Below are 27849 nucleotides of genomic sequence, written 5' to 3'. Positions count from 1 at the left end.
GTGATTGTCACAACAAGAGTCTGCATATATAGGCACATGGAGAAAGAAGATTGTGGTGCATAACATATGGTCACATTGACTCTTGATACACTGAGAGTCACACACATTCTGTTAAGCTCATATGTGTGGCGTTTGCAGTGAGCACAGGGTATCACATCTGTGAAGCTAATTTAAAGTCACTGAGATTTTTGCCCATACAGAAGAATTTATTTCGACTGGTGTGGGACTATTTAACACAGCTGGTTCATGGATAGATCTTATGTTGAGGACTTTTTGAACTATTTGCAAAGGGGACTTTATATGCGTTATATCTTTTTTTATATGTTTATGTATGCATATTTGATTTATTATAAGGTACATATTATTATAGTGAAAGCAAGGCATGTCTTTGATATTATGATCTGTGGTGTGTATTATACTACACATATGCCTGCTGCAGCTTAATTGGAGATTTTATGTATAGCCAGTTGCACTGTATATTTTTTTTCTGTTTAAGTTGATATGGTCACATTGGAAATCATTTATATGTGGCGATATATGATTTATTGATCTATGAAATGTCAGCACTGACTGTGTTGTTGTGTTTTTTTTTATGTCACACAGAGACTAATATGTTATGAGTAGATATGTGTTTTATATTTATTTTTATTTGTGAAATAGGAAAGTTGTGCTACACTTTTTCATGTTTATATTTCTGTTGATGTGGGAACACATGCCAGTGTTCAGCTGCAACATCATAAGATTATAGCATCAGTAAATATATAGAGAGGGAGGTGGATTATTTATTGGATTTTTTTGGGGTAGAGTTGAGTCCATTTATTTCATAATATTCAGACAGAGTTCGCTAAACAGCATAATCACTATGCCAATATAACTTAGAATAGAATCCTGTACCAATGGATTGGAATTAACTCATGAAGTCAGCGACAAACAGTGCATATATGCATTAACTGCAATGTGAATAATAATACTATAATTAGTCTAGAGCACAGGTGTCAAACACAAGATCCGCAGGCCAAGTCTGGCCCTCCAGGCCAATTCATGTGGCCCTTGCACCTCTCTTGCAGCTGCAGGAGAGCTCCATCCCTCCTCTGGCCCTCTTCCAGACCCTTAATTTCTGCTTTCAAGCAATGTACCCAGTTTCTTCGTAGCAGCAGCATAAGGAAAGGGAGGTGCACCGTAATGTAAGGGAGAGTGGGGGACTCAACTTCTGATGGTGGGGTGGTGCTTGACATCTAATATATGAGGAGGGGATGTGCTGCACATCTAATCTTACAGATACAATCAACCCTTTTTAGGACAATCATAATTCTGATGCGGTCCACAGTGAAATTGATTTTGACACCCCTGGTCTAGCGTGAACTCTAGTAGAATGGCCAAGATCTAGTGCAATGTCCCCTAAGAGTTACCTCTTAGCATAAGTAATAGGTGAAGGTTTCTGTGTAGCAGCTGTAAAGGGACAGTCTTTAGTCCTAACTTAGTCCTAACTTTTCAGCCAGCTAACATTGTGGCATAGTTGTACCATTGGTGGACCTGAAAATAGTCCCAGTCAAGCCTGCAGGCAGCAATATGACTACTAGACGGGTGTATGGTCAGTTATTAAAGGGCTCAGTTTCTCTAGAAGCATATAGTAAATCTCCACTGCAGCAGCTCACCAGTGATATTGCAGTTCACCATCTGATCACACAGAAATTATTACACACTATGTTCTGCAGCCAGGTGACTCAGGTGACTCTGGCTGCAACACACTTGGGCTCAGCACTCCAGATCCTGCTCAGGCTGCCATTATGCAGTAGTGGTGGTGCACACTGAACAGTGACATGCTCCTTCATGGCAAGAACAAGCTGTGTCATCTAGACATGTGCATTCGTTTTCGTTAGAATGCATTTTCGTCCGAAAATCAGGTTTTTTCGTTATCGTTTTAACAAACGATAACGAAAGTGCAAGAAACGAAAACCGAAAGATCCGACATAAAAAATGCTTTATTTTCGTTTTCGTTGCGGTAAAAATTCGATATAGAGAGATTCGACATTATAGGGAAAAGATTCGACATCATAGAGAAAAGATTTGACATTATAGAAATAATAGATTCAACATTACAGAGAATAGATTTCGATTTATGAGAAAATAGATTCGACATTATAGAGAATAGATTTGACATTATTACTAGTCATACAACATTAGAATTCTTGTAGGCGGAATATTCGAACGGAAATGTACGATTTGACGTAAAGATTCAACGTTCCGTCGAATATTTATTGCCCATTCACCAGAAACCAACAAAGATTTGACGTTCCGGCGAATATTCTTTTGACCATTCGACAGAAACCAAGTATTATTGGATTTTCGGACAAAAGCTATTCCCCAACGAAAAACGAAATGAATCAAAACGATTTTCGGGAGTAACTAAATAAATTTATTTTCCAAGTGAAATGCACCTCAAAAGCTCCTTATTACAGTAGACTCTCTTCCTCCTGGACTACAATTTCCACAGTGCATGTTCCCTGAAACAGTCTATTGAACTCTTTCTGCTCAGCAGCTCCCTCCTCTTGTTAAAATAGTTGTTTACCAGTTCAGAACTGCAGGGCAGAAGCTACAGAGAGCAGTTGCAGCCAGTGTTTCTCTCACTTTACATTCTTAGCTAAGCACATGGTTACACATTATTTATTGTAAATTATTTATCATTTTTAAAAACTGTCATTTGCAATAAAATTCACTTTTAATACTAACTTAGGTCTTTGTTATGGTGATTGTGTTAAAATTATTGTCTTGTGATTTTTTTTTTAAACTATTCACTTCAGGTAATTTTACTTCTAAAAAATGAAATAATAACACCTTAGTAACAGTTAATGTTTTTTCCCTAAGAACCAGTTCAGAGGCAGTCACCCCCTCGTCCATCACCACAGCTTCCAGATCCTGATCCAAGAGATAATTCTCCAAAACCTAGCATGAAACCAGAGGAAAGGGTACCAGAACCTGCACCAGAAGGTAGAGGAAAGAATAATAAATGACTTTATTTGAAAAATAGGTAGAACATTCACTGAAATTAATCCGTTAAGGTTTTCCTATGATTATAATTTATGGTTTGTATTTTAAAATGAGCACATTCTACTGGCTACTCTTTATTGTGTTGCACATAATTGGAAAAATTCAATCTGGCCCCTTTCAGACCCATGGTTTTAGGTGGCACATATTAAAAGGTCTGTTTTACTGGCCAGTCCTTTAAAATGCATGAATGTATGGCAGTTTGTACGTTTCATTATGGTGTCAATGTGCCATTCATTTAGAATGGCACCTTAATGCACAATTATAGTAGCACACAATGCATTTGGACTGTCACTGTCCTTGGACTGTGCTGCCAATGTCCTAGAACTGTGCTGCCCATCAATGTACTGTGGCGTGCTGCATTAGGCAAAAATATGCCACAGAATTTTTTGTATCTGTTCAATAAGTGCTTTTCAATAAAATATGTGTTGATCCGGCCAGAAATCCAGTGAACTGAAAACATCCTGTACACCTTGCCTCTGTTAAGCTGTTAGCTGTGTTTTCTATATTATGGAGAAAAGAGGTGGAGGAGGTGTTCTGTAATTGTAAATTGGAACTTTAAGCAGGAAAGAAAAAAACATTTGGCAAACAGGCAGGATTTTAATGCGGAAGAGAGCTCCATTACCTGCCTGTATACCTTGTGCACACAGCTCAGTGGACACATTTTGACAATGCCAAGATAAAGGAACTCTTGTGCATGCGTGGGGGTGATGTCATCTCAGCTGAACCAATAAAAAATGGGCAAGGATCGGTACCAAGCCGATCTAACCAAAGGTGGCAGCAGCTGGCGAGGAGAAAACTAATGCAGCCACTACATCAAAGGGCTGATAAGCTGCAATGTGCAACATTTTTGTTAGGTATACTTTAGTGTACATGCATTCTTAACCTAATGCTTTCTTGTAAAAGGAAGGTACAACAATAGTAAGAATCTTTCTTGTACAGTATATGCTGATAAGGGGATATGATGTTAACCAGGATAGATATTATTAAAGTGTATCTAAAGCAAAAACTGTTTTTCAAGTTCATCTTGTATGGAGTGGTAAGGGTTAGACCTTCTGTAGGTTTTTATTGCATCCTGTGCCCCCACTAGAGTGATCCATGCTCTCTGTTTGTTCTGGTCAACATTGGGACTGAAAGTGATACAGAATCTAAAGTTTTGATTTATCACTAGAACAGGAAAGCTAGGAAATCTTCCAGTGTAGACACTTATTTCTGGTGGAAACTGATTGTGTTGGAGAGATCTCCTGTAACTTGATGTTGTGTTGTGTCTCCTTTATGTAATGGCACTCTAATACAGGAGGTGTGTTACTGGCTAGATCACCAGGTGAAAACAGTAAGGGAAAAAGCATAAACAAAGAAACAAATGCAGCTACCACATTTAATGATGTGCAAATAGCAATATATAAAAAAAATAGTTTTGGGTTTAATACACAACTATTTCATACTATGCCTAACACTGATAAAAAAGTTTTGGCTTTAGATATAACTAAATCAGATTTCAAAAGTCTGAACTAAGAAATATTAATACCGTATTCATTTTCTTTAGGAACACTATTGTGCTCAGCTATAACGAATATCATTGTAACAAGTAAATGTTAAATGATGGCATTCCTTATAGCAACCAGAGCAGCCAAGGCTATGCATATGTTGTTTGAAATTCTAACTATGCCATTCCTCATTTTGGATTATGTTGTTTGCATGTTTTTTTAAGAGGCTATTCATGGGCCCTCCCTACCAGTTCTGCCTGGCTCTGGCAGTGCCAGAGCCAGGCAGCAGCAGGAGACGCCCCCACTTCTGGCAATGTGCAAGGGTGCATCCAGGCCCGCAGCCTCTACAGATTATACTGGCAGAACCTGTCTCTCCCAGATATCACTGTAGTACACAGCCATCAGCTATGTATCTCAACTGTTGACAGCACTGATTACATCAGCAGAGCAACACACTTAAGGGTCTATTTATAAGAATTTATTTCGAGAAATGTCACAAGCGCTCACCCAGCCATCACAAATTCTGACTGTATTTTGCTTAATATGTTGATTTACTATGATCATCAGTTCCGCCTTGTGATTATAAAGTGGTATTTTCCTGATTAAGGTATTCCATGAGAAAAAACATACTATGGCCACTAGATGGAGCTGGTGATCACAGGAAAACAAAATTTTATGCAAAATATAGCTAGAATCTGTGAAAGCTGGGTAAATGCCTGTAACATTTGCCCAACATTTTTTTATTTTTTATATAAAAAGACCCCTATGTGTAACAAGCAGGGCTGGACTGTCGGTTTGACACCAAGCGCCTACTCTTCATTTATTTAAGAATGAAAGCGTTGTTTATTGCTATGTATGTGTAAACTGTAAGAAAAAAGAAAGGAAAAAAAGAAAGCAGCCCATTAATCACTTTTGTGAAAAAAAATACATATGTGTATATAGGCACATATATATTGCTGCGCTGATCCTATAAATTTGTGTAAAAATAAATATAAATACAGCAGCAGTTTACGTAAATAAATATACCCGCAGTGACCCTTGGACATATATAAAAAATCATACAAATCAAATCAATATACCATGTAATATATATATAACAGTGCACACCAAAAAAAAACAAGTGCCCCAAAATTCAAATGAGTACAAAACTCAATAAGTGAAAATATATAAAAAGTCTGTTGCTCTTCAGAGAAAATCGTATGCAAATTCAGTGTTGAATAAACCAGAAGCTAGTGAATCTTCCACCCGGTGTGCCACCGCCACCTATTTCCAAAATGCACACTCACCATACCAAACTATAGTAATCGCCTATAGGGACAACCAGCACACTGTTTCCCAGGTTATAATGGGCTTTTCCTTTCTTTGCAGCTCCCTCACTGCACTCCTTTCCCAATGGGGTGAAATGTTTCTCTTAAAACAGAAGGACTCGATATAGTGTAGTATGCTCAGATAATGTTACTTTATTAAAACCATTAAAATTGCACTCACATTGTTTTGTGCCTGTCCGACCGGCACGAGTCTTTCCAGCGTTACATATCTCCACTAACGTTCTGTGCTATCCGCCGGCGTGCGCTCCACGCCTTGGTTCCTAAGCGGTTCAGCATCAGGAGATACATATTCTTCTACCTTTTCTTTTGCTCCACGCCAACAGTGCTCTCAATCAGGTTCCCTCCTGAGTCTCCAAACCAGAGCCTCATGCGGATGTAGCTCCATCGTTTGCGTCACTCGGCTCCAATCGACGGAGCTACATCCGCATGAGGAGATCGCCGCACTGAGCTGTATCTAAGGCTGTCTGTGTCCAGGGATTCGTGAGTGTGGTTTCTTCATTGTAGTCCACGATCTCTGTTTTTGGCCATACTGCACTATGAGCTTTCTCCTGTGTTTTCTTCTCTCCCCTTTCTTCTCATGAGTTGGTCTTCTGGAACAGCAAGTGGCAGTACTAGACTGGGGTAGGAGGTACGGTGAAGTACTGAGCACACCACAGGAGCTCTCTATTATTGAGCCAGTCTACATGCCTAAACTGTGAATTGTTCATTGCTGCCCTTATCGTTTTTTTTTTTTTCACTTTTACAGTGTTCTTTGGCACTAGTTTTTTGATTTGGAACACTTTCACATTGTTATATTATAACACTTGCAGTGTTTATATACATACACATGTGTACTGTTTAACAGCAAAGGTTGATTGTAGCGCATCTATTTATCATATCATTATGTATTATTTATGTAGAAATTTAGCTCATAATTTTTTCTTTAATTGTTGTGAATCGGTTTTAATAATTTTGTATGCTATTTTTTAAATACATGCTGGATTGGCGCTGTATGGTAACCATGTATTATTTATCTGAGGCCTCGTACACACGACCGTTTTCCTCGACAGAATCCATCAAGAAACTTGGTGGCAGAGATTTTTTGCAGAGGAAAACGGTTGTGTGTTTGTTTTTCATCGAGGAAAGTGTCGAGCGACTCAAAGAGGAAAAAAGAGAACAAGTTCTATTTTTCCTCGACAGGAGTCTCAATTTCCTCGTCGTGCTCCTCGTCGGGCTGGTTTTCGACGAGAAACACGTTCATGTGAATGCTAAGAAACCTGCGCATGCTCAGAATAAAGTATGAGACGGGAGCGCACCTTCGGTAAAAGTAGAGTTTGTAATGGAGATAGCACATTTGTCACGCTGTAACAGTCTGAAAAGTGCAAATTGTCTCTTACCAAACTTTTACTTAACACGCAGTAACATGAGATTAGCAAAAGCAGCCCCAAGGGTTGTGCCAGTGGAATAGAACTTCCCCTGCCGTTGTATGTGTTCTACGTCACCGCGTTTGAGAACACGCGTTTGGTCTTGACAGTGTGTACGCAAAGAAAGCTTGTCAAGTTTCTCCACAAGCCTGACAAGGAACTCGTCAAGGAAAACGATGTTTAATTTACGACGAGTTCCTTGGTCGTGTGTACGAGGCTTAAGAATTTAGGGCCAGATCCACAGCCAGGCGGCGCAACTTAACTTTTCCCATTTAAGTTATACCGCCGCAAATTTCCCAAGTTAGTGCCCGATCCACAAAGCACTTACCTGGAAATTTGCAGCAGTGTAACTTAAATCCGTCCGGCGCAAAGCGTGCCTAATCTAATGGGGCGAGTCCCATTTAAATTAGGCGCGCTCCTGCGCCAGATGTACTGCGCATGCTCCCGACATTATTTTCCCGACGTGCTTTGCGCGGATTTACGTTCGTGCGGGTTTTGAGAATCGCGACGGGCGTAAAAAAAAAAAAAAAGAGTTGCGGCGGGAATTATTTTTTTTATTTTTTTAAATGACAGCGACGCGGGATAGACGGGTCTACTTTTACAAGGTGTAAACAGTTTACACTTTGTAAAAGCAGCCCTAATTTTGCGACGGCAAACTAATACTTATCTCCGTAAGTGCTAATTTGCATACCCGACGCTGGATTTCGACGAGAAATGCCCTCAGCAGCGGCTGCGGTACTGCATCATAAGATCCAACAGTGTAAGTCCCTTACACATGTCGGATCTTCTGCCTATCTAAGAGAAACTGAATCTGTGGATCAGTTCCATAGATAGAAACAGGGATACGACGGCGTATCAGTAGATACGCCGGCGTATCCCTTTTGTGGATCAGGCCCTTAGTGTATTCATTTTTGTTTAATTGATATGAATCAGTTTTAATTTTTTTTTTTTGGGGGGGGGGGGGTATGTACATCACTGTGGCACCTAATAAGTCCCAGTTCATGACAATATATTGTTTTGATGAAATTATGTAGTTTAGGGGCATTATGTGGGAGGCAATACATTAACTGGTTATTTTACCTAAAAAACAGACAGTGGGCATAGTATGGCAAATACATTGATGTTACAAATATCGTCATGCATTTAGTATCATTATATCTGATTTTTACAAAGTAAAATTACAAATGATCTTGTTCATACCAATGCAGATGAAATTCAGAGAGATGAAGCAGTGCCAAAAAAAAGAAAAAAATCTCTGCCCATAAACAAAAAAGGTAAAGTCCCTGGATTGGCTTTATTTTCTGTTACGAGATGTAAAAAAAAAAGAAAGACATCTGCAAAATAAAGCTTAAAATGTAGTCAGTATAACATTTCAGCACATACCAATGGCAATAGGCAGTGCCTTCTTTACTTCTGCTACAAAGCTGGTATACTGTGTATACTATATCATTTTTTTTTATTCATTTTTTAAATGGACAAAGAGAAACAACCTGTTTTTTTTTTTGTTTTTTTTAACTCATAGCAAATCTAGAATTTACAGAAGGAAAAACACACATAGTGAATGTATAATATTTTATATGTAGTTTTTATTTGTCTATTGCATTCAGGGCAGAAACATTACAATTTGTAAACATATTTTAGTCATTTTATTTGAAGTACTGCAGATAAATATTTTTATTAATTTAATTTTCTGCCAGCAGCCAGCAGGCAGAGCTCGAAAAAACTCTACCGCATTCGAAAACAAATCTACCGAATTCGAAAAAAATTATCAAATTTGAAATAATGCTACCACATTTAAACAAAACTATATATAACCATTTCCTGAAATTCGAAATTTGTATAGAATGAAATCGAATTTGAATAGAAAAGATTAAAACAGAATCGAAAATACTAGAAAAGAAAAGCATAGAAAAACAATAGAACAGAATAGAAAAAAATATATTCTATTCTAATCTTTTCTATTCAAATTCATTCTGTACCAAATTCGGATTTCGGAATATGGTATATATATATATAAAAATTATATTCTGTTCTATTGTTTTTTTCTATTCTAGTCTATTCTATTAGAATTCGATTTTATTCTATTTATTTATATTTATATTTTTATATATTTATTTACATAACCATTTTCAGAAATTCTAATTATGAAATTCTAATTACGTATAGAATGAATTAGAATAAAATAATAGAAATTAATAGAAAATAATAGCATAGAAAAACAATAGAACGTAATAGAAAAAAATATAATATATATTATATTTTATTCTATTCTGTTCTATTGTTTTTCTATGCTATTCTTTTCTATTCTAATCTTTTCTATTCAAATTTGATTTTACTCTATATGAAATTCGAATTTCAGAATAGGTTTTATATATATATATATATATACGTGTATATATATATATATATATATATATATATATATATATATATATATATATATATATATATATATATATATATATATATATATATATATATTACATTATATTTTTTTATGATCTTCCGAAATTCGAATTTCGTATAGAATGAATTCACATTCAAATAGAAAAGATTAGAATAAAATAGAAAATAATAGAAAAGAATAGAATAGAAAAATAGAACAGCATATATATATATATAAAACCATTTTCCAAAATTCTAATTTTGTATAGAATGAACTTGAATTTGAATAGAAAAGAATAGACTAGAAAAACAATAGAACAAAATAAGATACAATATATGTTATATTATATTCTAATCTGTTCTATTGTTTTTCTAGTTTCTTCTTTTCTATTCTAATCTATTCTAATCTTTTCTATTCTAATTCAAAATCATTCTATACATCAGACAATGGTTATATAAATAAATATTAGGGTTAGGGTTAAAAGAAGATTAGAATAGAAATAGAAAATAATAAACTAGAAAAACAATAGAACAGAATAGAATAAAATATATTTCTATTCGAATTCAAATTCATTCTATACAACATTCGAATTTCGGAAAATGGTTTTATATATATATATATATATGTATATATTCGGAAAATGGTTATATATTATATATATATATATATATTTTTTTTTTCTGTTCTGTTCTAGTGTTTTTCTATTATTTTCTATTCAAATTCATTCTATACAAAATTCGAACTTCTGAAGCCATCTTCCGAAATTTGAATTTGATTTAGAATATATAAATATACATATAATATTTCTATGCCATTCTTTTCTATAATTTCTTTTCTATTCTTTTCTATTCTTTTTATTCTATTCTGTTCTATTGTTTTTCTAGTTTATTAACGTTTCTATTATTTTCTATTCTATTCTAATCTTTTCTATTCCAATTCGATTTCATTCTATATGAAATTCGAATTTTGGAAAATGGTTATATGTAAAAAATAATCGAATGTGGTAGTTTTTTCTAATTTAGTAGATTTTTTTCAAATGCTGTAGTTTTTTCTAATTCGGTAGATTTTTTTCAAATGCGGTAGAATTTTTTCAAATGCAGTAGATTTTTTTTAATCAAATTTAATTTTTCAAATTTGATCGACTTTTTAGGAATTCGGTCAACATTTTTTCAAATTCTAATATGAAACTAATCTTTTCTAATCTTTTCTCTTCAAAGTCGATTTCATTCAATAAGAAATTCGAATTTCGTATAAAATGAATTCAAATTCGAATAGAAAAGATTAGAATGGAAAAGAAAAGAAAAACAAGAGAATAGAATAAAATATAATATATTTTATAATTGGTTCTATTCTGTTCTATTGTTTTTCTATTCTTTTATATTTTAGTTTCCATAAATTTTAATTATTTTCTAATCTATTCTAGAATTCAAATTTTACTATTCGAATTTCGGAAGACTGTCATGTTCTATTTTATTACATTTTATTAACTTATTTTCTATTCTTTTTGATTCTATTGCTTTATTGTTTTATATTCTATTTTATCGTAGTTTTTAGAAAATCGATTTCTATTTTTTCAAATTCAATTCGAATTTGTTTTCAAATTCGATTCAAATTCGATTCAAATTCAAATTTCTTTCGCGTTTTTTCGAATTTGTTTAAATTCGTTAATTTTGTAATTCGGAAATTCGGATGCATACGAATTTCCGAATAATGAAAAATTTGTCTGAATTTAAATTCGTAACAAAACAAAATGCACATGTCTATGGCATATATGGCAGCTTCACCAAAGAGCACCATAATATATATAAATGTATTATTATAATATGCTATGGTGGCAAAACTTTTACCGGTAATTTATTATTTTAAATTCTTGCAATTCAATCTACTTCGTGATATTTAACTTAGGAACAGAAAACAGTGCTTGACCTTGATGATTTTTTTTTTTTTAATTCCCGGTTAAGCAATCATTTTGATATAAAGACAAAACAATAGTTTATGGCATTTACATTTGCTTATAGACCAGCCAAAGACAAGTACAAAACTTTCACAATCTCCTCCTAAAAAAACATCAAAACGAAGCCCAAGAAGAACAAGGAAGAAGATTAGTAGGAATTTAAGCACTGAAGAAGATGACACAGAAGGTAATTTTTCAGTGATGGCATTCACTGGTCTTCACAGAAGAGATGCCATCTAGAATATTGATTGAAAACAACTTACAGTTTGTGGTAGCAAAACAGAACATACAGTATCTACACCCCCCAAGTCAGTACACCCCTCATATTTTTGTAAATATTTTATTATATCTTTTCATGTGACAACACTGAAGAAATGACACTTTGCTACAATGTAAATTAGCAAGTGCACAGCTTGTATAACAATGTAAATTTGCTGTCCCCTCAAAATAACTCAGCACCAGGGATGGACTGGTCATAGGGACTACTGGGAGTTTCCCGGTGGGCCGATGGCTCAGTGGGCCGTTTTTTAAAACAGAGATGCTGCTTGGAGGACTTTTTTTAACGCCCTGGCAGCACCCCAGTGTGAAAGCACTCAGGCTTTCACACTGGGACTGCAGCGGAAGCGTTTTTCAGTCACTTTACAGGCGCTATTTTTAGCCCAAAAGCGCCTAAAAAATGCCTCAGTGTAAAAAGGAGTCCTACACTTACCCCCTCTCTTTTACACTCACTCTCTTTTTCTTACACTCACCCCCTTTCCCTCAACCCTCCCTCTCTTTCTCTCTCATTCCCCTCTCTCTCACCCTCTCATGATATACAATAATGGATGTAGGGGCCTTTTGGTGGATGTGCAGCATTTTATTGAATTGAACTGGGCCGGTCTGGATGAAGCCCAGGGCCAAATTTTTGTCCCAGTCCAGCCCTGCTCAGCACACAACCATTAATGTCTAAACCGCTGGCAACAAGAGTAAGTACACCTATAAGTGAAAATAACCAAATTGGACCCAGACTGTCAATATTTTTTGTGGCCATCATTATTTTCCAGAACTGCCTTAACCCTCTTGGGCATGGAGTATACCAGAGCTTCACAGGTAGCCACTGGAGTCCTCTTCCACTCCTCCATGACAACATCATGGAGCTGGTGGATGTTAGAGACCTTGCGCTCCTCCACCTTCCATTTGAGGATGCCCCACAGATGCTCAATAAGGATAAGGTCTGAAGACATACTTGGCCAGTCCATCACCTTTACCCTCAGCTTCTTTAGAAAGGCAGTGGTCATCTTGGAGGTGTGTTTGGGGTCATTATCATGTTGGGACCGTACCAGACCACATGCCCTCAACATGGGGAGGATGTCTCCATGTTGATTGGGACAAGGGCATCATCCCCACAACCCTTGCCCGGTGGCTGTGGGGGTCTGCGGGCCCCCCATTGCATCAGAGGGGGCGAGGTCACCCACGCATGTGACAGGTGGCCCTGCCTGCGGCTATTTAAGAGCTGTCAAGGCCGGTCTTGTGTCATTCGGCGGGCGTCTCCCATGGAGGCGGAATCGATCGTGGCGGCGTGTATCATCAAGTCGTGGAAGGCTTACATCACTGAAATAATTTTTTTTTTTATTAAAGGATTTGTCCAAGCTGTGTGTGTGTGTGTGTTTTTTTTTTTTTGTCACTTTTTGGGTGAAATGGTAGGGGTACAATGTACCCGTTACCAATTCACATAGGGGGGCCGGGATCTGGGGGTCCCCTTTGTTAAAGGGGGCTTACAGATTCCGATAAGCCCCCCGCGGTGGAACCCCATGCCATTTTTATTAAACATTTTGGCATGGGTTTCCCCTTAAAATCTGGTATAGATTGTGAGGGGGACCCCTACGCTATTTAAAAAAAATTGATGCAGGGTTTCCCCTAATATCCGTACCAGACCTGAATTTGGGGGGACCCCATGCATTTTTTTTTTCATTTTGGTTCGGTGATCCCCTTAATATTCATACCAGACCCAAGGGCCTAGTAACGGACTGGGGGGGGAACCCATGCCATTTTTTTCAATTACTTTTATCTGTATTGCTGGGACCTGACAATTCATTATAGCCGCAAGTAGTTTAAATGACTTTTTTTTCCTTTAAAAATGTAATTTTGTGCAGGGACTGTCCTAAACACTGAATATTTCACTATTATTGTTTCACTCTAAGCATTATTAAAATCCCTCTCCCAAAAAAACTGCCGTTTTTAAAACTTTTTTTGCATTGATACATGTCCCCTGGGGCAGGACCCAGGTCCCCAAACACTTTTTATGATAATACCATGTATATAAGCCTTTAAAATGAGCACTTTTGATTTTTCATGTTAGTGTCCCATAGACTTTAACGGGGTTCCGCGGCTTTCAAATTTTCCCCGAACTCAGCATATTGTTCGGTGTTCCCCAACAAACAAAGTTTGTCCCAAACTTATGCTCGGGCCGAACCGTTCGCCCATCCCTAGTCTTGGCCACCATACTGCAGTTCAGTTTCAGGGTCTTGGAAATCTTCTTATAGCCTAGGCCATCTTTATATAGAGCAACATTCTTTTTTTCAGATCCCCAGAGAGTTCTTTGAGGTGCCATGTTGAACTTCCTGTGACTAGTATGAGAGAGTGAGACAAAGACCGAGACCTAAACACTAAAGAGTCACATGACACCGGGAGTCAAAATGGCTAATTGGGCCCAATTTGGACATTTTCACTTAGGGGTGTACTCACTTTTGTGTGTTGAGTTATTTTGAGGATAGAGAAAATCTACACTGTTTTACAAGCTGTACACTCACTACTTTACATTGTAGCAAAGTGTCATTTCTTCAGTGTTGTCACATGAAAAGATAGAATAAAATATTTACTAAAATGTAAGGGATGTACTCACTTTTGTGAGAAATTGTATATAGGAATTAAATCCTGGAGTTTTGGATGATAATTAGTCTGACAAATATGTTTTATTCATTCAAGGGTGAAGAGTAGACATATTGTTCTTATAAAGATACAGGGCCAGATTTACAGATATCTGCGGCGGCGTAATGTATCGTCTTTACATTACACCGCCGCAAGTTTTCAGCGCAAGTGCCTGATTCACCAAGCACTTGCGTGTAAACTTACGGCGGTGTAACGTAAAGCCGTCCGGCGCAAGCCCGCCTAATTCAAATGGGGCGTGTACCATTTAAATAACGTTCTGCGCATGCTCCGTGTAAAAATTTCCCGACGTGCTTTGCGCGAAATTACGGCCCCCTAAAAAATGTGAAATTCGACGCGGGAACGAAGGCCATACTTTAACATGGCTGTTCTAAATGTAAGCCATGAAACAGCAGGCTTATGTTTGCGACGGGAAAAACCGACTAGAGACGACGTAAGAGATTGCGACAAACGCGCGTATCTTCGTGGATCGCCGTAATCAGCTAATTTGCATACCCGACGCTGGAAAACGATGCGAACTCCACCCAGCGGCCGCCGGAAAATGACACCTAAGATCCGAAGGCGTACGAAGCCGTACGCCTGTCGAATCTTAGCCAAAAGCCGTCGTATCTTTGTTTGTGAATTACAAATAAAGATACGACGCGGCAAATTTGAAAGTACGCCGGAGTATCAGTAGATACTCCGGCGTACTTTTTTTGTGAATCTGGCCCACAGTTAGGGTGAAATTATGCTCTCTGCTCTCTAGTTTGTAATACTAATTGTTACTGGATAACTAATATTGTATGCTGATATGTATATGTCTCCTCCCCAAATTCTTGCTTTCTAAAACATCTTTAATGATATTTTTAGCATGTGTGATTATTATTTATATTTCTAAAACACTTTTCTCCCTGTCCTTATGGACCTTGCTTTGTGCACTGGTCCAAACCGTTTGGTGGAGGGGGGATTATGGTTTGGGGTTGTTTTTTAGGGGTCGGGCTTGGCCCTTTAGTTCCAGTGAAGGGAACTCTTAAGGTGTCAGTATACCAAGACATTTTGGACAATTTCATGCTCCCAACTTTGTGAGAACAGTTTGGGATGGCCCCTTCCTGTTCCAACATGACTGCGTACCAGTGCACAAAGCAAGGTCCATGAAGACATGGATGAGCAAGTCTGAGGTGGAGGAACTTGACTGGCCTGCTTCAACCCAATAGAATACCTTTGGGACAAATTAGAGTGAAAACTGTGAGCCAGGCCTTCTCATCCAACATCATTGCCTGACCTCACAAATGCGCTTCTGGAAGAATGACCAGACATTCCCATAGGCACACTCCTAAACCTTGTGGATGGCCTTCCCAGAAGAGTTGAAGCTGTTATAGCTGCAAAGGGTCAGCCAACTCAATATTGAACCTTACAGACCAAGACTGGGATGCCATTTAAGTTCATGTGCAGGCGTCTCAATAATTTGGGTAATATAGTGTATATATACGTAAATATATACATACATCTAATTTAAATAATGTTTATAATTTGTTGATTTGATGTCTTTGCACTAATAGCCCTTCATTGTCTTAATAAAACAGTGTTCAGACCACAACCACATGAAAAAGCGAGGCACGTCTGCTCTCTCTTTCTGTTAGTGGCTGCGTGTTTTGGTCAGGTCACACAAAGTTGAATGGCTGACAAAGCCTTCCTCTTCTTCATCCTCGCAGAGCAGCCCTTTTTCTTCAACTGCTGAAAATGCATCCTCTACTATATCCTGCTCCTTTCCTGCCAATCTTTCCATGGTCCCACAAACTGGCATAGAGAAGTCAGTGGAATTTTTTCAGCACATGATGACTCATTTGTGGGTGGTGGATGTGCAAGAATTCAATAATACCATATGTTGAGGAAAAGAACACCAAGAACATAAAGAGAGGGGGCATCAAGCAGACAGCAGCAATTGATGTTCCTGCAGATGCAACTTACTGCCAAGTGGGCATTATACATGGGTGCCAGATATTGGAGATTAGCAGGTTGAGGGAGAGGCAGAACAACAGCAAAGGGGGTATTTTGTCCAGGGGCAGCTTGCAGAGGACTGTAGGGAGCAGCTTTTGTATTCCGCTGGCACTGCCCCACAGGCCAATATTATCCTCAGGGCTGCTCCGGAGTTCTGCAGTCTTTTTTTTTTCCATCACACATCTGCTGCCAACAGTATAATTTTTGTCTGTAGCCTTTGCCTGTAGAATATCAGCCCAGGTAAAACTACCAGCTGTTTGGGACTACATGCATAAGGAGACTAATGACAAAAGTAGATGAGAGCAGAACTGCAATATAACCCATCAACTTTACAAGACCCACATTCAATCCTCCCTAGCTTTAAATGTCAAACTGCAATTCAGGATTTAACCTGAAGCAAACATTAGAAATTTGACAGCTAAACAGCAACTGCAGTTGTTGCTGACACATCAAAAGTTATTCCTAAAAAGGACTGTTAGGTCTCTCAACTGTGAACACAAAATGTAGACCAGGGCTTAAAATTTCAACTCCTGAGCTACTAGACAGGCCTCAAAGGTTACTCGCCACCAGTTGCCCCTCCCCTAAACACGCCCTCATAAATTATCTCATGAAATTACACTTAATTTTTTTAAAACTTAATTCTGCAAAAACATTTAACAACAACTTTATCCCCCCCAGTGCAGCCTGCTTCCCCACCAGTGCAGCCTGCGCTCTTTCCCCCAGTGCAGCCTGCGCTCTTCCCCCCAGTGCAGCCTTCTCCCCCCAGTGCAGCCTGCTCCCCCCAAATGCAGCCTGCGTCCCCTCAGTGCAGCCTGCATCCCCCCAGTGCAGCCTACGCCCCCCAGTGCAGTCTGCTTCCCCCCAGTGCAGCCTGCACTGACCCCCCAGTGCACACTGTGACCCCCCAGTGCCAACTGTGTTCCCCATTGCAGACTGTGTTCCCACATGCAGACTGTGTCCCCCCAGTTCAGCCTGTGCCCCCCCAGTTCAGCCTGTGTCCCTCCCAGTGCCTACTGTGACCCCCACCCTAGTGCCAACTGTGTTCCCCCATTGCAGACTGTGTTCCCCCCCATGCAGACTGTGTCCCCGTGCAGCCTACCTGAGCAGGTGAAGAGAGAGGGGATCCGCTGCCTGGTTGATTACATCGCTGGGGAACATAACGGCTTTCATTTCAATTGCTGTGTTCCCTGCCGTCATATACAGCCCCTCCCCACCCTGTCCGGGGAACTTTGATAAACCGATCACCCGTCCAATCCTGGGAAGGGTGATCTGTCTATCAAAGTTCCCCAGACAAAGGGGAGGGGCTGTATATGACAGCGGGCGGAGGGGAACACGCAGCTATTTAAATGAAAGCTGTTATGTTCCCCAGCCCTTTAATCAACCAGGCAGCGGCGGTGGCTCCCTTACCATCCAGGCTAATGGCATTTCTCGCCCCCCCCCCCGGCAGCCCACACTCGCCAGCCTTTAAAATCCACTCGCAAAATGCAAAGCAGGCGAGTGGAATTTTCGAGGGCTGGTGTAGACCACCACACTGCAATCCACAGTATTTTTGTACAATATAGAACTCTATAGCAACTAGCTCTCTCTACACAGACTGTCAGTTGGGATGAGTCAAATTGCCCTCTGTTCAGTTCAAACGGGGTTCGGCGAACTGCAAATAGGTTTGGATGCCAAACCTGAACCCATTAAAATCAATGCATGCCGAATCTGTCAAATTAAAAATGCCAATTTTCATGGCTAATAAGCAAAGGGTTTTCAAAAAATACCATGGGGGTGCGGCGCTGACCTGGAGAACATATGTCAATGCAAAAAATCTTTAAAAATTTCATGCAAGCACTGATGTTTTAAATGCGTAAAGTGAAATATAAAAAATGCCCAATTATTTTTCCTTATGAATGGGGTGCATCTCTGTCTCTGCATCTCGGCCGTAACTTAACTTTTGCCATTTAAGTTACACCGCCGCAAAATCTCTACCTAAGTGCCTGATCCACAAAGCACTTACCTAGAAATTTTCAGGGGTGTAACTTAAATCCGTCCGGCGCAAGGCGTGCCTAATCTAATGGGGCGAGTCCCATTTAAATTAGGCACGCTCCCGCGCCGGACGTACTGCGCATGCTCCCGACGTTATTTTCCCGACGTGCTTTGCGCGGATTTACGTTGCGCCGGGTTTTGAGAATCGCGACGGGCGTAAAAAAAAAAGAGTTGCGGCGGGAAATAAAAAAAAAAAAAAAAAAAATGACAGCGACGCGGGATAGAAGGGTATACTTTTACAAGGTGTAAACAGTTTACACTTTGTAAAAGCAGCCCTAATTTTGCGACGGCAAACTAATACTTACGGAGAAAAAACGAAGCGTAAAAGCTTCGTGGATCTCCGTAAGTGCTAATTTGCATACTTGACGCTGGATTTCGACGAGAAATGCCCCCAGCGGCGGCTGCGGTACTGCATCCTAAGATCCGACAGTGTAAGTCCCTTACACATGTCGGATCTTCTGCCTATCTATGAGAAACTGATTCTGTGGATCAGTTCCATAGATAGAAACAGGGATACGACGGCATATCAGTAGATACGCCGGCGTATCCCTTTTGTGGATCAGGCCCACAGACATTTACAAGTTAAATAGTGTTTTAAATTGCCAGCAAATTCCAATTTATTGCAGACTTGAAAATAAAAAACAGCACACTAATCTCTTCACGGGTCTGCCATGTATTTTGGAGGACCTTTTGTAAGGGTCTGTGTGATATTTATTTTTTTGTTTTGTTATTTTGCTTTTTTTTTTAGTTGGCTAAGAAATTGAATTTGCTGGCAATTTAACCACTTCCCGTCCACGCTATAGCCGAATGACGGCTACAGAGCGGACCTACTTTTCCTACTTTTCCGGTCAATAGACGTCATCCCCTTCGCGCACTCCATCACTCAGACTCGGGTGATCACAGATCCGAGTAAGGGGCCGCTCCCTGCCCCTTACCACGTGATCAGCTGTCAGCCAATGACAGCTGATTACGTGATGTAAACAAAGTTCGACAATCGTTTTTTTTTTCTCCTCCTTTCTCCGATCACCGGCTTAGGTGCAAGGGACATCGGTCCCGAAGAGGAAGGAGGCACATCTCCCTCATGTGTGCCAATCTAAACCCCCTGCCAGTGCCACCTGCCAGTGCCCACAGTGCCCACAAGTGCCGCCTATCAATGCCCACAAGTGCCACCTATCAATGCCCACCACCATTGGTGCCAATCAGTGCCTCATCAGTGCCACCTAGCAATGCTGCATATCAGTGCCCAGTATTTCCACCCATCAGTGCCCATTATTGCCACCCATCAGTGCCCATCACTGCCACCCATCAGTGCCCATCATTGCCAGATATCAGTGCCACCTATCAATGCCACCTATTAGTGCCACTTCTCAGTGCCCACCAGTGCCACCTATCAGTACCCACCAGTGCCACCTTATCAGTGCCCATCAGTGCAGACCATTGGTGCCTATCAGTGCAGCCCATCAGTGCCCATCAGTGCCCATCCGTGCAGCCTCATGAGCGTACATCAATAAAGGAGAAACATTACTTGTTTGCAAAATGTTATAACAAAATGTAGTCTTTTTTTTTTAACAAAAAATAAAAACAGCAGAGGTAATCAAATACCACCAAAAGAAAGCTCTATTTGTGGGAAAAAAAATTGATAAAAATTTGGGTACAGTGTTATATGACCGCGCAATTGTCATTCAAAGCTGAAAGCTGAAAATTGGTCTGGGCAGGAGGGGGATTTTAGTGCCCAGTAAGCAAGTGGTTAAACTATACAATTTTTTTTTTTGTAAATGTTGCTTTGCTGTAACACATTCTACACCAAGAAGAAGAAAACAATTGTGTGAGTCCCTTCAAAATTCATACTAGGCCCTTCTAAATCTGGTATGAATTTTTAAGGGGGTACGCCATGCAACAAAAACAAAAAAATGCACGATGTCCCCCTAAAAATCCATACCAGACCCTTAGTACATGCATGCGGTCTGGCAAGGAAAGGGAAGGTAACAAGCATGCCCCATCCCAAATATATCAAGAAACATGCCCTTAATGTGGGATTGCCCTGGAAAAGTGCCTTGTCCCTATGTTGATGATGAAAGGTCCATTGGATGACAACTGTTATATATACAAGGGGCAGGGTCTCCTGGGTGACTTCATTGGCCATATACAAACATGACAATATATGGTCAATGATGTCACTGGGACCCATGACATTATTGACCTAATATGGTTGTGTCCATATATTATCAATGATGACACTCAGAAGACCCCAGCCTTTGCTCCTTGTTGTAAAGGACTCAGCAGTGCGTGCATCTGTCCTTACCAGTCATTAACAGCGGGAAGCTGGCATGTGTAATAACAGAATTAATACTGCTATGGTGTATGACATTGAGTTCCTGACACATGGGTAAATGTTTAAACATTTGTCTGTATGCCAGAACAGCCAAATCATTGGGACAAGGTTCCTTGTAAGGGAGGACAATCTTAGCCCAATGTAATGGGTTGGGCTCAGGTTAATCAAACATTATTCCCCAACCCTTAACAAAATATACATTTCACTAATAATTACTCCACCTTATTATACTGTTGTGCTTAAAAAAAAATGGCAAGAAGAGTAGATCACAAAGACAGCAGAGTGAATCACAGAGGTGGGACACACTCATGGCACTCTTTCAGCTGAGTTAAAAGATTTGGCTTACTATAAACATCAGGTTCCCTTGCATGCTAGGTTTGTTATTAGAAAGCCAAGCATGCTCTGCAAACCTATTGCAATAAAGGCAAATAAATGTGTATTTTTTAAATAATGCAGTTACACATACTGTAATTATGAAAAACATAAAGCCTCAAATTATATATTTATAAGGTATACAATTGGCTTCTTGCCCGGCATAGTGTGACAATAAATAATCATACTGCATACTGCATACTGATAATCATACTGCACTCATAACCATGGCCATACCTTGCCAATCTTCTGAGATTCAGACATTTCACACATCTCTAGCTATGACAGCACAAATATATTGTTAGCATTTTGTGAACCAGAATAAAGCTAAAAAAATAATAGCTAATATTTAAAGCGGGGGTTCACCCGCACATAACACTTTTTCCCCTTAGATTCCTGCTCGTTTTGTCTAGGGGAATCGGCTAGTTGTTTTAAAATATGAGCAGTACTTACCGTTTACGAGATGCATCTTCTCCGCCGCTTCCGGGTATGGGCTGCGGGACTGGGCGTTCCTATTTTGATTGACAGTCTTCCGAGAAGCTTCCGACGGTCGCATCCATCGCGTCACGATTTTCCGAAAGAAGCCGAACGTCGGTGCGCAGGCGCAGTATAGAGCCGCACCGACGTTCGGCTTCTTTCGGCTACTAGTGACGCGATGGATGCGACCGTCGGAAGCCTCTCGGAAGACTGTCAATCAAGAAGGAACGCCCGCTCCCGAAGACCCATACCCGGAAGCGACGGAGAAGATGCATCTCGAAAACGGTAAGTACGGCTCATATTTTAAAACAACTAGCCGATTCCCCTAGACAAAACGAGCAGGAATCTAAGGGGAAAAGATAAAAAAAAACAACATTGGGTGAACTCCCGCTTTAAGGTCACTGTCAATTGTCTCCTGGTATGGACAGCATGAATCAAGTCTTGAAGGATCTCAGGAAACTTCTGGGTTAAATCCCACACAGATACATACTTATATACTGTATAAGTGTATATACTTACCTTATGTCAAGTAACACTAAAGTGCTTCTACAACCAAAATGTGTATGAAAGTACACTCTAACCCCAGCATAGCAAGATCCAGCACTCTTTGATTCCTGTCTGCTCACTATGCTCTAATACAGCAATACAGCTTGAACTGTGACATACCTTGGCATGTCACCAGACAATAAATGAGCAGCAGCACTCTGCTTTTTTTAGTATGTTCTTTGTGATAGATGTCAACATTAGGCTTTTCAGCAGAGCTTGATTGGCTTGGAGTGTTGCCCCTTCCATCTTCCAGTAAGTGCTTCTGTATATGGGATTACAAAAGGCTAATATCAAGACAGATTCAGGTGCTTCTGCCAGCTTAATGTAAAAAAAATAAATAATGTTTTTTACAAATAAATCCATTACTGATTCAGATTAAGGCTTTTTCTATCTGCTTGTAGCTCAGCTTTGAAAATGCTTATTTACAAACTCTCGTCACCCGATAATTCCTATGCTTGTGAAATGTTTATAATTATATTTCATAATCTTTTAAACGTCTCCTTATTATTTTGGTATGCCACAGTAAAACCATGTATTACAATTACTCATTATCAAAATTAAGTAATATTACTCAAACTGAGTTAGTACTAAAAACCTGAATTATTAAATTTACATTTGCTTGTAGACCCTTCACAGGAAAACCAAAACTCATCCCCTAGGAGGTCAGCAAAGAAGAGATATAGGAAAGTAATATTGCCAGAAGAGGATGAAGAAGGTATCTTTTCTGTGAGGACATTTGATGGTCTGCCTAGGCAACTACCATTGCAATGTCACCAGAAACTAGGATAATATATCATAGGTGGTATTTTTATAGGACAAACGATAATAGCCATTTCTTTATTCTGAAATGCCAGAATGTCCAAGCAATCAGATTACTTGCTATATTAATAGCACATCAAATCAACAATTTTATCTTACAGTGTTGCATCCGTCACACAATCACATTACTCAGAACTGTCCATCTTTATGTATGTCAGCAAAGATTCCAAGGGTTTTCCACAACACTTTCACCCCTTGTTTTCAGACAATATTAAGTCATTGCATTAGGTCTCCCTAAAAATCCATACCAGACCCTTAGTACATGCATCCGATCTGGCAAGGAAAGGAAAGGTAACAAGCATCCCAAATATATCAAGAAACATGCCCTTAATGTGGGATTCCCCTGGCAAAGTGCCTTGTCCCTATGTTGCTGATGAAAGGTCACTGTTACACTGAGTACACAATTCATCCTGTTCATAAACCCCACAGTGGGGTTGATTACTAAAGGCAAATAGACTGTTCCTTTTGCAAGGGAAGTTGCACTTTGCAAGGGAATTTGGCCCAGAGCTTAGTGAATGAGGCTAATCTTTACCAATTCAAAGCCTATTATGTTTAAAGGCAGATAAGTAGATAAGCAATCAGATAGACAGTGCACAAACAACCTCCATTTTCATAGTCTTACATTAATTTGTATGGTATAGCCACTGTGCATGTCTATATTGGATTGTACAATCTAATAGACACCAAAGTCAGTGTCTATGGTCTATAGTCAGCCACCAGTACACTCAGTTATGTAACAGACTTGGTCCAACACATCCCATCCCTCTCCACAAAACAAGAATATGGAAGGACAATTATGCTGACCTTCATTTTCAAAGTCATACTTTCATTTTCCTGTTACAGTAATATTTATGTCTTAATATGCAGCTCTGTTATCAGATTTATTCTATAGATATAGCAAAGGCTAACAGGAACAGCAATAGCTGCTGTTATTATATTGCCTAAAATAAAATGATATGCCTTATAAAAATATCTCCATTTTTTGTAAAGACATTTGAGGTGCAAATTCAGTATGGTTGACTGTTTTGCTCCACCCTGTTGATTCTCAGATGTTCACTTTAATCTAGATCCCTTTGAGGGAAATGCTCCAGCTTCACGTCCTAATAAAAAATCCCCCAAAAAGGACAAAAAGAATCCAGTATATTCTACACCTAAAAAACCAAAGAAGAAGAAGAGGATTATATATGAATATGAAGACGAACCAGAAGGTATTTAGTAAATAGGACATGTTTGGCTGCATACATACTGCACCCAAACTACATAGATCTGAGTCATACATAACCTGACTTAGATCTTTGTGACTGAATTTCACAATTTGTGAATATTTTCGATTCCAGTCAATCAATATTTTTTTTTTTTCAAAGTTAGCCTGAAGGAAAACCACATTTGAGGCAAAGTATGCTGAGTTATTATAGTCGGTTGTTAGAACATTTACACCAGAAGGGACCCGTCACCCTAATATAGATTTTGTGGAGTAAAACAATTATCGATTCAAACATTCCAGTAATGTGCATGTCTGTAGGTTTTTTCCCTCAGTTATTTTTTTAAAGGCAACAGTTAATCCGAACTGCGGGAAAATACCTAAATACACAGATAAAGCACATATAAGAGAATTGATTTATCTGCCTACTGATTTTTTTATTTTTGTCCATCCCTTCTTGAGGTTTGCACATTTGCCAGCTCAGTTATGTAACAGACCTTGTACAGCACACCCTATCCTTTTTTGTAAAACAAGTCTGTGGGGGGGGACAATTGTGCTGATCCTGGTAAAATAATATGTTAAAGAAATTTCAAGAAAAAAAAGTTGTCACAAAGCATGACATGCAAATAGTACAAGATTATGAAGAGAGAGAGTTTACATTGGATGTAAAGTGATATTATGAAGAAAAAAAGCCAACTTGCACCGTGGAAGAGCAGGAAAACGTAACTCTTTTAGCTAGATTCAGATAGAGTTAGGCCGGCGTATCAGTAGATATGCCGACCTAACTCAGAATCTGCGCCGTCCTAAGTTTAAGTGTATTCATAAACTGAGATACACTTAAACCTAGCTAAGATACGACAGCCTGCACCGTCGTATCTTAGGGTGCAATATTTAGGCTGGCCGCTAGGTGGCGCTTGCGTTGAGTTCGCTGTAGAATATGTAAATGACTAGATACGCCTATTCACGAACGTACATGCGCCCGTCGCAGTAAAGATACGCCGTTTACGTAAGGCGATTTAAGGCGTAAAGTTATTCCATCAAATAGCTGGACTAGTCAATGTTATCTATGGCCGTGGTTCCCGCGTCGAAATTTGAAAATTTTACGTTGTTTGCGTAAGTCGTCCGTGAATAGGGCTGGACGTAATTTACGTTCACTTCGAAACCAATACGTCCTTGCAGTGTACTTTGGCGCAATGCACACTGGGATATGTACACGGACGTCAGGTCACCCCCCATTAACATAAAACACGCCCCCTCAGCCTAATTTGAATTAGGCGCGCTTACACCGGCCCCATTTACGCTACGCCACCGTAAGTTAGGAGGCAAGTACTTTGTGAATACAGTACTTGCCTCTTTGACTTAAGGTGGCGTAGCGTAAATACGGTACGCTACGCCGCCTTAAAGATGCGGTGCTCTACATGAATCTAGCTATTTAAATACTGCCTAAATGAAGTTCTCATTTGCCTTTTTATATATAAACTGGGACATAATATGGAGCAACCTATAGCAACTAATCAGGAGTATTTCCCATATTTCTAAACAACTGAAAAAAACTAATCATTGGTTACTAATTTTACAGCCAGTATCTGCACTTTACTCTTTGGTACATATAAGTTTCTACATGTGAAACAGGCAAGCTTTACCTAACGTGTTTTATAATAACTTCTTGCTATGAAAAATTATCTATAACAATTTACAATTTGCAGGTACAGCTTATGAAAAATATGTGACATGTCTAAAATAGGCATATATACTTAAATAATATGCATAATAATTATTATTGTTTTGGTTTATTGTAGACCCCAATGAGAGAGCCTCGTCACGCTCACAATCAAAGAATAAAAAAAACCTTAAAGGAAAGTCTCCTAAAAACCCCAAAAAGAAAAAGAGTGATACACTTGTTGAGTCAGAAGAAGAAACTGAAGGTATTACAGATGAATCTATAATAATAATAATTATAAAGATTATTATTATTATTGTTGTCACCAACAATTATCACTGCAAAGTATAGTGAAGCAAAGAGAAGGGCATGGAAGGCTATAACATGAAAACACACATATAAAAAAATACAACATTTGCAAATACGTTGGTAACAACTTTAATTAAATCTATGTCCAAAGATCTTAAATTCTGTAAGTATTAAGCATAGACACCAGGAGTAAAGGAGAGGATATTTTAAAACGGAAACAAGCCCTCATTTAATAATCTGAATTTCAAAATGTGGCTAAAGTTGACTGTACAAAAAATCAATACTAATAATTGTTTCGTACATGAGGTAACAAGGGTAATAGTGAGTGTCCATTTATCCAGGACGCAGTAGTGACATGATGGTTGGTATTATTTTTCAGTATTTTAGACCCCAAAGAGAGACCCTCTTCAAGATTACCAGCAAAGGGTAAAATAAATCCTCAAGGAAAGTCCCCCAAAAAGAAAAAGAGTGAGACACTTGTTGAGTCAGAAGAAGAAATTGAAGGTATTATAGTTAAATCTACAATAAAAATAATATTTACAAGGATAATTATTATTATTATTGTCACCAACAATTCTCACAGCAAAGTGTGGAGAAACAGTGAACAGGGCATATAAGGCTTTAACGTCAAAGCTTACAAGTATAAAAATGAAAACACATGCAAATACATTAGTTACAAGCACAGCAAGTAAATTGGCAAGAGTGTTGTTTCTGCTGAGACTCCAGGGAATGATATCTCTTCAGTGGAGTAGTGTTCAGACTGGCAGGCAGCAGGGGAGGTAAGTATTTACTTGCTTCTTTTACAGGAAAACGTTTGCTAGTATTTCTTGTTTATTGACAGTGCAGGTTGTCTGCTGTTCATATGCAGCAATCACTGCAGCAATTCTGTCAACAAGCCTTTGATAAAGCGGAAATACCCTTCAATATACAGCTAAATATGTACAGTGTATCTTTGGATAAGACTGTCCATACACATACAGTATATGTGAAATGTATTATCTTATAATAAAAAAAATTGAGCTTAAGTATTTTTAAGATAATGAATAAGTTAAAATATTTTCTTTCTTTATTTTAAAGAATCAGAAGACAATGTATCCTCATCTTCATTCTCTTCATCATCTTCTTCATCGAGTGTTAAAGGAAGCAAAAAAAGCAAGAAATTATCAAGGAAAAATCAAATGAAAAAGAAACCACAAGATGAGGATGATATTCTTGATCCAGACAATCCAGGTACTGTAATAAAATATAAAAGGCTATAGAGGGATTTGCATTTTTATTTTGAAATGTCAACACAAAGAGATATTTTTTTTCCCCTCACAATTTATATCCACTTTTCCATGTATACCCAGTAGGTGTTTCATCTCCTCCTATTGTAAATACAGTATGGCACAAGCTTATCTCTAGTTAGTCAGGAAATCAGATCTCTTGTGATATCATCATTAGAGTTGAGCGAACCTGAACTGTAAAGTTCGGGTTCGGTACGGACTTTGGGTTTTTCCTGAACCCGGACCCAAACCCGAATAATTGGAAAAAGTTCGGGTCCGGGTTCGGAGTTCGGGAAAACAAAAATGCCCCTTTAGGTCTGGTATGGATATTA

General features: G+C 38.8%; 1 protein-coding gene across 25 annotated transcripts in view; it reads left to right on the top strand.

Annotated features, from left to right (window-relative positions):
* Window positions 1-27849, top strand: part of PRG4 (proteoglycan 4) — a 153864-nt gene that overhangs the window by 24330 nt on the left and 101685 nt on the right. For 17 of the 25 annotated variants that reach the window (XM_040359775.1, XM_040359773.1, XM_040359767.1 and 14 more), the window contains 7 exons: window positions 2866-2988; window positions 8472-8537; window positions 11668-11790; window positions 22889-22978; window positions 24150-24290; window positions 26083-26208; window positions 27330-27482. In XM_040359775.1, coding sequence (XP_040215709.1) covers window positions 2866-2988; window positions 8472-8537; window positions 11668-11790; window positions 22889-22978; window positions 24150-24290; window positions 26083-26208; window positions 27330-27482 — 822 coding nt within the window. The remainder of the gene's footprint in view (window positions 1-2865; window positions 2989-8471; window positions 8538-11667; window positions 11791-22888; window positions 22979-24149; window positions 24291-26082; window positions 26209-27329; window positions 27483-27849) is intronic. The other 8 variants (XM_040359764.1, XM_040359768.1, XM_040359776.1 and 5 more) reach the window with 8 other exon arrangements.

The sequence above is a fragment of the Rana temporaria genome, chromosome 7 (genome assembly GCF_905171775.1).
Source record: "Rana temporaria chromosome 7, aRanTem1.1, whole genome shotgun sequence".
NCBI classification, from domain to species: domain Eukaryota; kingdom Metazoa; phylum Chordata; class Amphibia; order Anura; family Ranidae; genus Rana; species Rana temporaria.
The sequence above is the reverse complement of the archived record's forward strand: the minus strand, read 5'-3'. Positions and strand labels throughout refer to the sequence as shown.